We start from the raw sequence: 13460 nt of genomic DNA on the forward strand, positions 1-13460 counted from the left end.
ATTTTTGAAGGTATCAGAGAGCAAATAAGTTGTCAAAGACCTGAAGAGCCAAGATACAGGAAATGAAAGAAAGTGAAAAAGTGAGTCCAGCATCTGGAGTTGTGCTTTCCCTAGAGGTGGGTGCATTACTGGAAGAGGTAAGTGGGAAGCTGAGCAACTAAATGGAGTTTAGGGCTTGCCAGGGAAGGAGAGGCTGATAATCCCCCAGGCTTTGGATTGGGACTCCAAAGGGCTATATCCTCAGAATAAAGGTGAATCAGAAATAGATTAGTCCACATGTGGAATAATGCCCAATTTAAAATCATCTCATTTCAATCTCTGATTAAATTAAAATAATTCAGGATTGCTAATGCCCTTTGCTACCTGTCAGATGCAAAGTTAAGTCCTCTCTGGAAGACAAGAAAAACATCCAGAGTCTTTAATTACTTCAACAATTTTTCATATATGTCTGACATGCAATTAAAACTAGCCAGATATACAACAGAACAAAATGTGATTTAAAAACAAGAAGTAATGTAACAGAAAGAGACCCATGGGATCCCATTAATGGAGTTATCAGACATAAACTTTAAGAAAACTATGCTTAGGTTATGCAATAAAATAAAAGGTTGAAGTTTTCATCAAAGAATTAGAAACTCTAAAAATGAACCAAATAGAAATTCAGTAACTGAAAAAAAATAACTAGAAATAAGAACTCAGTGAGTTGGCTTAACAACATATTAGATACAGCTAAAGAGAGAATAGGTAAACTAAAAGATAGTTCAGACTAAGAGAAAAATGGAAAACACAGATAAGTGCATAACAGACAAAATAGGGGATATGGTAAAGAACTCTTATAAATGTGTAACTAGAGTCCCAGAAGGAGAGAAGAGAGGAAATAGGACAGAAGAAATATTTAAGGAAGACTACAAATTCTAAATAGGATAAATACAAAGAAAACCAATAGGTATAACAGCAAAAACTGGTGAAAACCAATGACCAAAAAAAAAAAAAAAAGTTTAAAAGCAACAAGATAAAAAAAAAAAAAAAAGCTTGTAGCACCTGGGTGGCTCAGTTCGTTAAGCATCCGACTTTGGCTCAGGTCATGATCTCACGGTTGGTGAGTTCAAGCCCCACATCAGGCTCTGTGCTCACAGCTCAGAGCCTGGAGCCTGCTTTGGATTCTGTGTCTCCCTCTGCCTCTGCCCCTCCCCCACTTGCACTCTGTCTCTCCAAAATAAATAAACGTTTAAAAACTTAAAAAAAAAAAAAAAAGCTTAAATTCAAAGAAGCAACAATATGGCTAATGGTGATTTCCCAACACCGTAACTACAATGGAAGTCTGAAGACTATAGAATGACATATCCTTTTAGTGCTAAGAGAAAAATAACTACCAACAACAGAATTCTCTACCCAGCTTCAAAACTGAAGAAATAAAAACATGTTCAGACAATCAAAGACTAATAAATTTCATTATTAACAGACCTGCACTAAAGGAAATACTAAGGAATATTCTTCAAGCAGCACAAAAATGATCTGAGATAGAAGCTTGGAGATATGAGAAGAAATGAAAAACAACAAATACATACAGTAAGTCTTTCAGGCTAAAATGGACAACAACTGAACAAAACAATAATGTTATCACTGAGTAATGTATAGAATTGTTGAATCACTAGACTGTATACCTAAAACTAATATAACACTATATGTTAACTATATTGGAATTAAAATTTAAAACTTAAAAAAAACAATGATGTTATATCATCCTGGTGATGTTAAAATATTTAGAGAATGAAAATACATGTTAATAATTCTATAAGTGAGAGATTAGTGGAAAACAGAGTTAAAGTGTTGTAAGAACTTTGCATTGTTCTAGAAGAGGTAAAATATGAATTTACATTAGATTTCAATAAGCCAAGAATGCATATTTTACTCTCTAGTAGCTCTTCTCAACCAGAGAATTAAGGCCTAATGTAAGTTTTCATGGTATGTAATGACTTAGCTTCTTGCCTGTGCATCTGGAAAGGGTACGAGCTATGTGCCATGCTCCAGTGAATTGCAAAACTAGTCACTCAAATTCCTTATTGTGGGGCTTAGTTCCCTCCAATTAATCCAGGTAAGAAAGGCTGCTTGGGTAATTACTAAAGGAGTAATAATTAAGTAAATAAATAAGAATAAGGAATAAACAAGTATATAAATAATAGTAAAGGGGGGAAATGGAATGACAAACCCAATCAATCCAAAGTGGGAGAAGGGAGAGGTAGCGAAGAACAGAAGAAGCAATATGGAATAAATAGCAAAAAGTAGAGGGCAGATTTAAACCCAAGTATATCAGTAATTGCATTAAATGTAAACTGTATCAATGCTCTAAAAGACGAAAGTTGTTAGAACAGGTAATAACAAACACCAATTATATGCCACTTGAAAGATACACTTTAAGGGCTAAAAGTAAAAAGATGGAAAAGATACACATCTCATCTTCCTCCCCACAACACTAACCAAAAGAAATCTAAATATTTCACAAAGTAGGAGCAGCTGGGTGGCTCAGTCAGTTAAGCATCCAGCTCTTGGTCTGGGCTCAGGTCATGACCTCATGGTTGGTGGGATCGAGCTCCATGTTTTGAACTCGGAGGCTGCTTGAGATTCTCTGTCCCTCTCTCTCTGCCCCCCCCCCACCCCTTCCCCCCACTCATGCTCTCTCTTTCTCTCTTGAAATGGAATGAAATAAAATAAAATATTTCACAAAGTAGATTTTAAGAGGCAAGAAGAGGGGCACCTGGGTGGCTCAGTCGGTTAAGCGTCCGACTTCGGCTCAGGTCATGATCTCACAGTTTGTGAGTTCAAGCCCCACATTGGGCTCTCTGCTGTCAGCACAGAGCCTCTTATGGATCCTCTGTCTCCCTCTCTCTCTGCCCCTCCATCACTCACACACATGTGCGTGCTCTCTCTCTCTCTCCAAAATAAATAAACACCAAAAACAAAGAGGCAACAGGGTGTCTGAGTGGCTCAGTCAGTTAGGCTTCCGACTTCGGCTCAGGGCATGATCTTGCAGTTAGTGAGTTCAAGCCCTGTGTCGGGCTCTGTGCTGACAGCTCAGAGCCTGGAGCCTGCTTCAGATTCTGTGTCTCCCTCTCTCTCTGCCCCTCCCCTGCTCACGCTCTGTCTCTGTCTCTCAAAACATGAATAAACATTAAAAAAAAATTCTTCTTAATAAAAAAAAGATGCAAAAAGATTAGTAAAGATAAAAAGAAACATTTCACAATGATGAAGTGTCTAATCCACTTCTAAATGAGTATGCATTGCATCAAAATGTGTAAAACAAATACTGACAAAAAACTAAAATAGATAAAACCCCAACCTTAGATTTCAACATATATATGTTTATATTGACAGGACAAGTAAACATCTCTATATCCCAATGCCTAGCACAAAATCTGACCCATATTAGAGGTGAAAATTTGCTGACCTAAAATGAAAGAGATTCACACATCCTAGATTTTCATAAGCAGTCTCAATTTCAAGTATAAAACTGTCTCATTGTCTCCCCTAAGTGCATTTATCCATAAGTTTGGCTTGGAAAATATAAACAGTATCTCGCAGGTTGCTTGAATCCCTCCTATACTACCATGACCTCTTTTTTCCCATAGGGTACTAGGCCCCCAGGAGCACACAGGTACTATAGGTGTTTGCATGGGGAGCCCCCTCATACCTGAGCTGGAGCATCAGCCCCAGGAATACGGGTGGACCGCCTGCGGGTGACAATGACTGACGGCTTGTGTTCAGCGGGGTTCTGTTCGGGACCCTTTCCATCCTCATCAACACCTCCAGCCTGGGCTGCCTCAGTTGGGTCCACAGTCCGCACAGGCACAGACACTGGGATGATGAGGGGTACCATCCCGCTGTCCTCTCGTGCTCGCTTGGCAGCTAAGGAAGGCTCAGAAAACTCCACCCCACACTTGGTGGTTGAAGCCAGCACACTTTTCCGCTTCTCCTCAGAGCCATTGGCATCCTGGAGAAGGAGAGGGAGGGGGAACGAAGGTAAGATTTAGAAGATAAGTCCTAATAAGTCCAGGACCCCTAGTCGCATTTGATTCAGGAACCCATAATGGTTCCCAATGGTCTTTCCCTAAATACCTTTTCTCTCATCACACTCCCAAATACTCTCCATAACCTCCCTCTGCCAGGTCCTCCAATCCTGGCCTGGTGCAGCGGTCCTCAGATGACCATCTTGGGCCACAAGTGGCTTACACATGTGTTTCGTTTGACCTGCACAGTGTGTGGCACATGCAATAGTATCTAAATTCAAAACCTATTTCTGCAGGGGCGCCTGGGTGGCTCAGTCAGTTAAGCATCTGACTCTTGATTTCGGCTCAGGTCATGGTCTCACAGTTCAAGAGTTCGAGCCTTATGTCGGCCTCTGGGCTGTGTCAGTGTGGAGCCTTCTTGGAATTCTCTCTCCCTCTCTCTCTGCCCCTACCCCACTCATTCTCTCTCAAAATAAATTTTAAAAACTTAAAAAAAAAAAAAAACTTATCTCTGCAAAAGAAAGTAAACAAGGAACTTTTTACAAGGTAATGATGGTCTTTGTATCTTTTCCCCCATTGGAAACTGCCTGAAGTCAAGTTCTGTAGCTTCTGACAATCCAGCCTTGCTGTAGGCATTGGGGGTTGGGGGGGGGGGGGGTTTGAAACCTCCAGTGAAGGAGGGGAAAACACTGGCTTTGGAGTCAGATGCCAGGCCTTTATCTTAGCTTTATAACCTTGGAAATTCTCCATGGGCCTCAGCAACCCTGTCGTAGGGTTTGATGATAAATTACTTCTCTGATCAAGTGTAAGAAACTCCACGTACAAGAGAGGTGCTCAAATTCTATTCATTCTTCTTCCCTGTTGTTACTGTCCTTTCTTTTAAATCAACTTTATTGCCAGTAAAATTCACATACAACAAAATGCACCTATTTGTCATCAGTTCGATGCATTTTGACAAGTATCATCACCTGTGGAAACCACTGCCACGGTCTCATTTTAGGATACTGGATCTGGCAATGGTTTCACCTTCCTCAACTCCCAATCCTTCATGTGCCAAATGAAGAAGCCAACCCATGACAGTGTTTTGCACCTTCCTGCCTGCAAACCTTTCATCTTTCCTTCAGGTGTGAATGCACCTACGTAGAGATTCTTTGCATGGAGGGAGTTTAGAACTTCCTGAAGCATATGGGTTCTTTCATTTCCTTCAGTGAAGAAGAAAACCACCCCGTAGACCTGGAGTCACTTGCTCGCCCCTGGCCGCAGACACAGCTCACCCTGCCCTCTGCCAGGCCAGGCCTCCATCCCATGCCACTCTCACCTTTGCGTTCTGCAGTGAGGCCAGCTCCACTGCCTTCTGGGCCAGGGTCAGCAAATTGGCCTCCTGGGATGCCCGGCGCCTCCGTCGAGTGCTCTGGATCACCCCACCCCGTAGCACCTGCCCACAGTCCCCTGTGCCCACTGCCCGCATGCCCTCCTCGTTGCCCATCGTGGGAGCCTCCCGCTCCCGACCGTTGGGTGCCAGTCTCTCCCCATCAGACAGCAACTGCGACTCCCTCAGCTCCAGCGGGAATCCCAGAGCTTCAGAATGGGGGTGCCCCAAGGGCCCGGGTGGTGGCTGCTGTGGGGGCCAGTGATGTAGGAATAGGTTGCTGGTGGGCTCCTGTCCAGGCTGGGTGCCAGCCACATCCAGAGGGGCAGAAGGCAGGACACCCTCCTTCGAGAGGCGGCGGGAGCGGCGGGGGAAGGCGATCTGGGACTGAGGTAGCACAGGCTGTGGGGCTGACTCCTGCAGGAGGGCCTTGCGCAGTTCTGGGTTCATATCAGGGTTGGGGGGGAAGGGGTAGGGCGCCATGCTGTGGTGAGCCAGGTGGGATTGCCCCAGGGGTCCGGCCGGCTGCAGGCCAAAGTCCTGGGGCTGCTGAGAGGGTGGCTGCTGCATGGGATAGAAGTTCTCAAAGAGCTGCATCTGGGGAAGCGCGGCCTGTTGCTGCTGCTGCTGTTGCGGCTGCTGCTGCTGCGGCTGCTTCTGCGGTGGGAAAGCCGCAACGGGGTTGGGGGGCGGTGGGCCCTGCCGGAAGACCTGCCGGTTCACCTGGTGGCCGAACGCCAGCTGGAAAGGTTGCAGGGGCAGTGTCTGGTTTGGGGGCTTCTTGGCCACATGGAAAGAGTTCAGGGGCGTCTGGGGCCGCCCTACCTCCAGCTGCACCTTCTGTGGCATCATCGGCCGCACGGCATTTCCGTAGCGGTCCAGCTGCGGTCCGCCTCCTTTCTCCCGCTTCAGTGCCTCGGGGTGGTTGTAGTAGGTAGAGACCCCCATGCCAGGATGAGGGCTCCCCTTGGGTCCGCTGTAGAGGGGCAGGCTGTGGCGGTTCCATGTCGAGTGGGGTGGAGGCTGGCCTGGCTGCTGCTGCCAGCCACTGTCACTGACACCCCCACCGCCTCCACGCTCAGGGCCCCGCCCTGGAGCCATCACAGAGTTGGGCCACTTGACCGAGCCCACCTGCTGGGACAACATGGCCGCCGTGGTCCGCTCGGAACCATACACCACAGAGTTCAGCAGGGCCAGGCTGTTCGGAGGGGGTAGCTCCACAGGCTGGGAGACAGGGGCGGCCCCTGCCGGACCCTCGTGCCCAAAGTAAGGCTCCTCCTTCACTCTGGTGGACTGTGGAGGGGCTGGGGGCTGCTGTGGGGCCTGCAGGGGTGGGGGCTGCTCCTTGGGAGCTGGCTCCTGGTCCCCAAAGAGGCAACGCTTCCGTTTGTTCTGAGCCTTGGGCTGGGCCTGGAGGTTCATGGTGTGGCCAACTGGGCCCCGGCAGTGAGCCCTACTTCACCAGCTGCCCATCCCCCGTGGGGATGTTCTGCTGGAAGCCCAGCTCTAGTCCAGGAGCCAGTGGGGGCAGAACAGGGGGAGGGGAAAGTGCTGGGGGGTGAGGTCAGGCACAGGGCGAAAGAACTGTTGGCTCTTCCTTGCTCTTTGTAGGATGGCTCTTGGGCTCATCTACTCTTCCCAGTTCATGATGTTCCACAGGACCCTGGAGCCTGCAGACAGAAGAGTAGTGACAGTGTCAGCCATAGCCTCCCAGGATGCCCCGGATGTTAGCACAGGTATGAGAGATGGACCCAAGTTCACAGAGCAGCACAGGTGAGGCAGGAGCCAGAACCTTGGGGGAACTACCAGAAGGCAGCGCTTTGTGACTCTGTGTCCCACCACCTCACCCTGCAGCATTTGGTTGTGTAATCTGTACCCAGCACAAAGGCACCACCCTGGGAACAAGGGGGGCTGAGATCCAGTCAGAGCCCCTGTAGCCAAGATGGGAAAAGGAGTGACAAAGGCCATGTTGAGCTCCCATCTCAGTTGACTCCCCTTGCCCAGTTGGTGGAGCACATCTGTTCATGCAGTAGCCTCCCCACCAGACCCAGAAGGAGCTTTATGCAGCCAATGCCTCCTCTGATGCTCTGAGCTTATCTCAAGCACAGGAAGTAGAGACAACAGGGGTCATTCCTAACTAACCATGTGGCTCCAGGGTGGGAGCCCACCAAGTCCTTGCAGAGTCCAAGGCCCAGGGCTAGGCTCACGTCCTTTGCACTGAGGCATGTAGGTGAGGCCCTAGAAGGGTATGTGCAGTTCTAGCCCCACCCCTGGGAGGAGCTGCAGGGTGGGACCGTGGCTGCCAGAGCCTTCCCTAAACCAGCACAGAACCTGTTTTGCAGCCCTGGCTGGCTGGAGGCGGGATCCAGCCCGGTAGCCAGTCAGCAATCCCCACCTACCCTCCTCCTCCACTGCCAAAGAGCTCCCGATCAAAGGACTAGAGTAACTATGATACTGAGGGGATGCAGATTGCTAGAATTTAGATCTGGAGGGATTTTCCTATGACATAGTGTGAGTTAGAGTGCTCAGAGTGTCTGTGGTTATTTTCTAACTTGATTTAAAAAACAAAACAAAACACATTGCTCTATTTATCCTGCTACAGGACAGTCAAAATGAAGACCAGTATTTTATAACTTACATGTATTTTCAAAGACTTTGTCTTTCTTCAGAGAGGGTTTTTTTTCCCCCTCCCTGGGAAGTTGGTGAGGGTGGGAGCTACATGGCCTACTTCTTCCCCACGAGATTCTGGTCCCGAGCCAGTCAGGCCAGGAAGGGAAGGGAGGGGAGCTCAGGAAGCCCTGGGGAATAAATCTGCAGGTCCGGACCAACCTCAGACCTCAGATCCTAGAAGCTCCAGGTCCTAGTTAGCAGTCCCAGGGGTTCCCAGGAAATCAACCCAGCCAAGAAGGGCCGGGCAGTAAGAGCAGGCTCGCAGTGTGAGGCCTCCTATCACCCGTTCACAGGCTTCCGCAGCTCCCCAGCCCTTCCCCTCCTGAGCGGCTGTGACTCACTCCAGCCCCCCCACCACCTGCCTTTCACTTTCACCAGCACCCAGAAGGGGAGGAACTTCCTCCTCCATTTCCTTTCTCAGCTCTGGGCCCTGAAGTAAGTGAGAGAGAGTGTGTGTGAGAGAGAGAGAGACTCTTCCCTCTGGCACCCCCTTTGTCTTCACTTATGCGAGCCTGGGGAGGGAGAGAGACTAGGTGGGCATCTAAGAGGTCCTGGCCCTGGTAGCAGGGGTACAATTTGGAGCAGTGGGAGCTCAGAGGACCAGCTTTAGAACAAACTCCTTTTTTTTTTTTTTGCCTTTAAACTCTCATTCCCTGACGGCCAACCCAATTCAGAGCAAAGACCCAAAAGCCAGGCCCCCCTCAATGAAAATAATAACTCCCAGCACCATGGTGAAGCTGCAGGCTGGGACTGTCCTAGCTACGGGAGTCAGGCTCTGCCTCGCCCAGCAGCAAGAACAAACTAGAAGTATGTGTCTGCAGAAGCAAGGCAGAGGAAGGAAGAATGTGCTGAGGGGAGGGCACTGAGGGGGAGCTGGAAGGTCCATGTGCCTCCAGGGGACCTGAGAACCCCTCAGGTGCTCACATGCACTTGCGCATCCCCTGGTCCTACAGGCATAGACTGCCCTCCTACCCCAGTCACAGCCCTCTTGCCTTTGAGCCACAGCATGGGCTCGGAGACTGGTGGAAGGGAAGGCCCACGTGGCAGATGAGCCTGGGTGTACGAGCGTGCGAGTGTGCACCTTGTGGAGGGTACCAGGCACCAGGCGCGGGGGATGGCCACTCAGAGCCTGGGGGAGGGGAAGCTCTGCACACTGGGTTGGGTAAGATGGAGGCGGAGTCTGTGAATAATGCTCCAGGGCAGGGCTGCTCCTGCCCTGGGCCCCACGCTGGCTCACCAGCAGCTGTTTGGTGAGGCTGGTCTGCCTCCTCCCACCCTGCACCCTGTGCATGAAGGACGATCACTCAGGACACCACAGTAGGTTTCTAAAGCTAGGCTGGGAACTTGCTTATAAGAAACCAAGGGGGCAAATTCTGGGGAGGCTGAATCACCCCCAGAAGCTTCTGCAGAGTCCTTTCCGTCACCCCTACTGGAAGGCTAAGAGTGCCAAAAGCACAGAGACCCAGACCTGGGACCCACAGAGCAGTAAGGTCATTATCTGGGGTCATGAGGAGAAGAGTGAAAGATGCCTGGGACCCCTAGAGGAAGGTGGGGAAAGGACACACCAAGGCAGCAGCGCCCTAAGTAGTAGTAATAATAGTAATAATAGTAGTAGTAGAATGATGATGATGATGATGATGATGATGATAATAATAAAATGCACCTGTGCCAGGTCTGTCCTAAGTGCTCTGCATATGTCCAGTTCCCACAACAGCACTGTAAATCAGCATGAAGCCCAAGCATGAAGCATTGTTATTTTAACCTCCTCTCCAGCCCCTGCAAGCTCACCCCTGCCTCAGGTCTAGCTGCTGCTGGTGGGGCTTCCAGCTCTCATACCCTACGCGTACATCACAGCCCACAACGCTGGACAAGACTGAGCCACTTCCTCTCATTTCTTGTGCCCCAGCCCCACTTCTCTGTTCCTCAGGTGGAAGTCGGCCTGTCCTTCCTCACAGCGAGGAAGAGGAAGGACGCCATCTGTTCCGAAGGCTGCAGACCTGTGGGCCAACTCCCTGAGGGTGCAGGGAAGAGGGTGTAACGAGGAACCTCTGTAGGCAGCTCACCCTGGGACCAGCTGCAGGGTCTCTAACAGCGGATGCAGGAACACTGCAAAAGGAAACCCACAGTCACCAAGGGGCCCCAGACAGTGCAACCCACTCTTATCAGTCTGGTTGTCTGTCCCGGCTGTATTCACTCTCCTTTCCGCTGGGCACTGCACTGTTGCAACCAATCCCTAACCAGACCCGGTGATACACCCCTGGACAGAAGACAAGGCAAGAGTCTGACATCAGTGACCAGGAACCTATGAGGCTTTCAGGAAGGTCTGTGGTGGAAAGCACTGTTTCTCTATAGAAGAAAGCAATGTGCACCAAGAAAAGGAAACAGTGCTGAACCCACATATGTATTTTGCAGACACGTGAGAGAAGGTGCTGGAAAGGCCTCTGGGAGTTCTATGCTGATGGTGACACCATACCCTCCAGGGAGGGCAACTAGAACACATACAGCTCCCCGAGTACCCTCAGCAGCCCTGCCACATGCCCGCAGAGGGGACCAGGGCCACTCCCAAGCTAGAGATACTGCGTACAGCCATCGGAGAGACAAGACCGTTGTGAGTCAAGGTTCCACAGGCCAGGACTAGCTTGGTCCCAGCAGCTGCAGGGGCTCAGCTCTGACCCAGGGATCGGAGTTGACTGGAAGTCCCTCCTGACCTTTATTGCTAAAACTCCTAGCTGCTGCTCTTACAACCGAGGCCACTTCCCACCCCGCCAAGTCAGCACTAGGAAGACGGGGAGTCAGAGCTCATGCATCCCTAAGCAAGGCAAAACAGACCTAAATACAGCATCTAACAAGGCTCCAAATCTCTAGGCCAGCCAGTTCCCAGAGCACCAGACAGGCTATCTTAGGACAAAGTCTAAACTATCCTGCCCACGAGTCTTGCAGACTTTGGCTCCTGCCAGCTCTCTCAACCTGCCATGCTTGAGCCGTCATTCAGTGCCGTTCCTGCTTTGCTTCCGGGTCTTTGGCCAGGCAGCACCTCTGCCTAGGACACCTTCCACCCTTTCATCTGGCCAGGTCCTACTTGTCCTTCAGGTCTGAGACACTGCTTCCTCTGGGAAGTCCTCCCTCACCCCAAGGCTTGGCCAGGAGCTTCACTATGAGCCCACAACACCTCCCAACCACCCCCCACCCCCCCAACACTCAGCACACTAAATTCCAGGTGCCTATTTCTATTTCTTTGTCCCCAGCAGACTGCAAGCTCCATGGAGCAGAGTTTGCAGACCGTTGTACCTTGGCATTTGGCTTGTATCTGCCTCTTGGGATGCTCATTCAAGACTGCGCCCAAGGTGAGTCAGAGCTCTGCCCGGGCAGAGGCACGACTCATGGCCCGCACGTCCACCCTGGGCTCTTGCCCAGCCCTGACTCCCAGTCTCTCTCCCTGATGCACATCAGAGATCTCCATGATGTCAAGATGAAGTGAAAAGGTCCCGCCTCCTAACTCCATCCTACCCCATCCCATCAGTCGCCTCAGGCCCTCTCCAACCCATCTGAACACAAATTCTTCTCTAATTGCTGGCCCACAGGCTACTTTGCCCCTTGACTGCCACTTGCTGCCCCACACCACATGCAGGTCAACTTGGGAAAGTGCCAGCCCCTCTGTTGTCCTGTCCAATTTTTCTTTCCCCATGGCTTCCCACCCTTACCTAGACCACAGCCAGAGAGACATGAGCCTGTGGATCTGTTTACCTCGTGCCCTGACATGGCTGGGCTTAAGACACCAAGGTGTCTGGCTAGGATGCAGGGGGTGAAGAGCCCTCCCTTCTTAGAGGAGCCCAGCATGGCCCAGCTGGCCCTCCAGCCCACACTCATATCCTGGGAAGTTCTCTCTCAGATACTCTGGGGCCTGTGGCTACAACCACACTAAGCAAGTAATCTGGAACTGACATCCTGGGTTAGCTAGAGTTGCCCAGGCCCTACATAAGCCTTCCCTCTGGACACAGTGCAATCATCTGCAGTGCTGTCTGCCCTGCTCTAACTGCAAGTTCACACCAGGCTGAAGGGCCCCATTTCTCCAACCCACTGGACACATAAGTCTTGTTTATAAAGGAGTTTGCAAACCAGTAAGGAAGGAGACACCAGCAACAGGGACAAGGACTTGCCTCTGACATGCCCCTGGGGGCGTGAGAGAGCAGGCCCTATGCTCTGCCCATATCCAATCCAGAGAGTCCCCAGATTAGCACTTCTCCAGATTCAACTTCAGCTCCGAAATGCAGAGCCCATGCCAATAGAGTCTCAGGGGTCTCAGCCACCAAGCTGGTCAGGCTCGGAAGGTTTGGCCAGGGTTTGAGCTGGCAGCAGTCTGAGCTGTGACCATAAAAATGCTAACACCGAGGGGTGCCTGGGTGGCTTGGTCGGTTAAGCGTCCGACTTCGGCTCAGGTCATGATCTCGCGGTCCATGAGTTCGAGCCCCGCATGGGGCTCTGTGCTGACAGCTCAGAGCCTGGAGCCTGTTTCAGATTCTGTGTCTCCCTCTCTCTCTGCCCCTCCCCTGTTCATGCTCTGTCTCTCTCTGTCTCAAAAATAAATAAACGTTAAAAAAAATTTTTTTTTAAATGCTAACACTGAGATGCTTTTAAAGGGATATGTGTGAGAGAAGACTCCTTTGCCTTCTGAGCCACCCTCAGAGCTTCATTCAGGTATCTACCTTTATTGTCCCTCTCCTCTACTTCCAGCAAACACCCTCAGGAAGTCCATAGGAAGTCAGGATGTTCATGAGAGGCCAGGATAACCAGATCTGTTTTATAGGGGGGAAGCAAAGAGTCTCAGGCAGAGCCAGGAAAGGATCGAGCCTCCAGGCTCAGATTTTGCCCACACTAAGGGGACTGGCTGCCTCCCTCCTAGTCAAGGGCCACAAATAATCACAGGCAGCCCAGGAAAACCCCTTCCAACAGGATTTGGGAATCCCAGGGGAGTAAGGTAAAAACTGGCAGAAGAGATCAGCAAATATCCCTTAAGTTCCTTAAATAGCTAAACCTCTGGAAAGGGCCTCATGGGGATGGGTGGGGCCCTTGGTCTCCTTATAAATTTATGCCCTAAGGGACTCACACCACTGGAGGCTGCTCCAACCCCTCCCTCCCTTTGGAAAGGCAGGGCTCCCAGCAGGTCCAGGGCAGAGCCCTCTGGAGTCTGTGTCTGAGCCCCAGTGCCAGACTCTGCCCAAGACAGGCCAAGACACAGAGGAGCTCTCTCACAGGGGCATGGCCTCACCCTGCCTAGCTAACAACCGCCCCCCCCCCTTCCCTCCTCATACACAACACCTGTGCAGCCCTCCAGGCTCTGGGAGACACAGAAGGGGCACAGTCCCTACCCACACAGAGCTCCCAGTCTCATGGAAGAGAGACACAGAAACACACACTGA

The 13460-nt window shown here is 50.5% G+C and overlaps 1 protein-coding gene across 5 annotated transcripts in view; it reads right to left on the minus strand.

The window, feature by feature from the left end:
• MIDEAS (mitotic deacetylase associated SANT domain protein) overlaps window positions 1-13460 on the minus strand; it is a 67098-nt gene that overhangs the window by 17252 nt on the left and 36386 nt on the right. For 4 of the 5 annotated variants that reach the window (XM_042990074.1, XM_042990076.1, XM_042990073.1 and 1 more), the window contains exons 2-3: window positions 5323-7043; window positions 3689-3988 (exon numbers count right to left, since the gene is read on the minus strand). In XM_042990074.1, coding sequence (XP_042846008.1) covers window positions 3689-3988; window positions 5323-6795 — 1773 coding nt within the window. In that variant the 5' untranslated portion in view covers window positions 6796-7043. Of the gene's footprint in view, window positions 1-3688; window positions 3989-5322; window positions 7044-10106; window positions 10150-13460 lie in introns of those variants that run through there. The other variant, XM_042990075.1, reaches the window with a different exon arrangement.

The sequence above is a fragment of the Panthera tigris genome, chromosome B3, assembly GCF_018350195.1.
Source record: "Panthera tigris isolate Pti1 chromosome B3, P.tigris_Pti1_mat1.1, whole genome shotgun sequence".
NCBI classification, from domain to species: domain Eukaryota; kingdom Metazoa; phylum Chordata; class Mammalia; order Carnivora; family Felidae; genus Panthera; species Panthera tigris.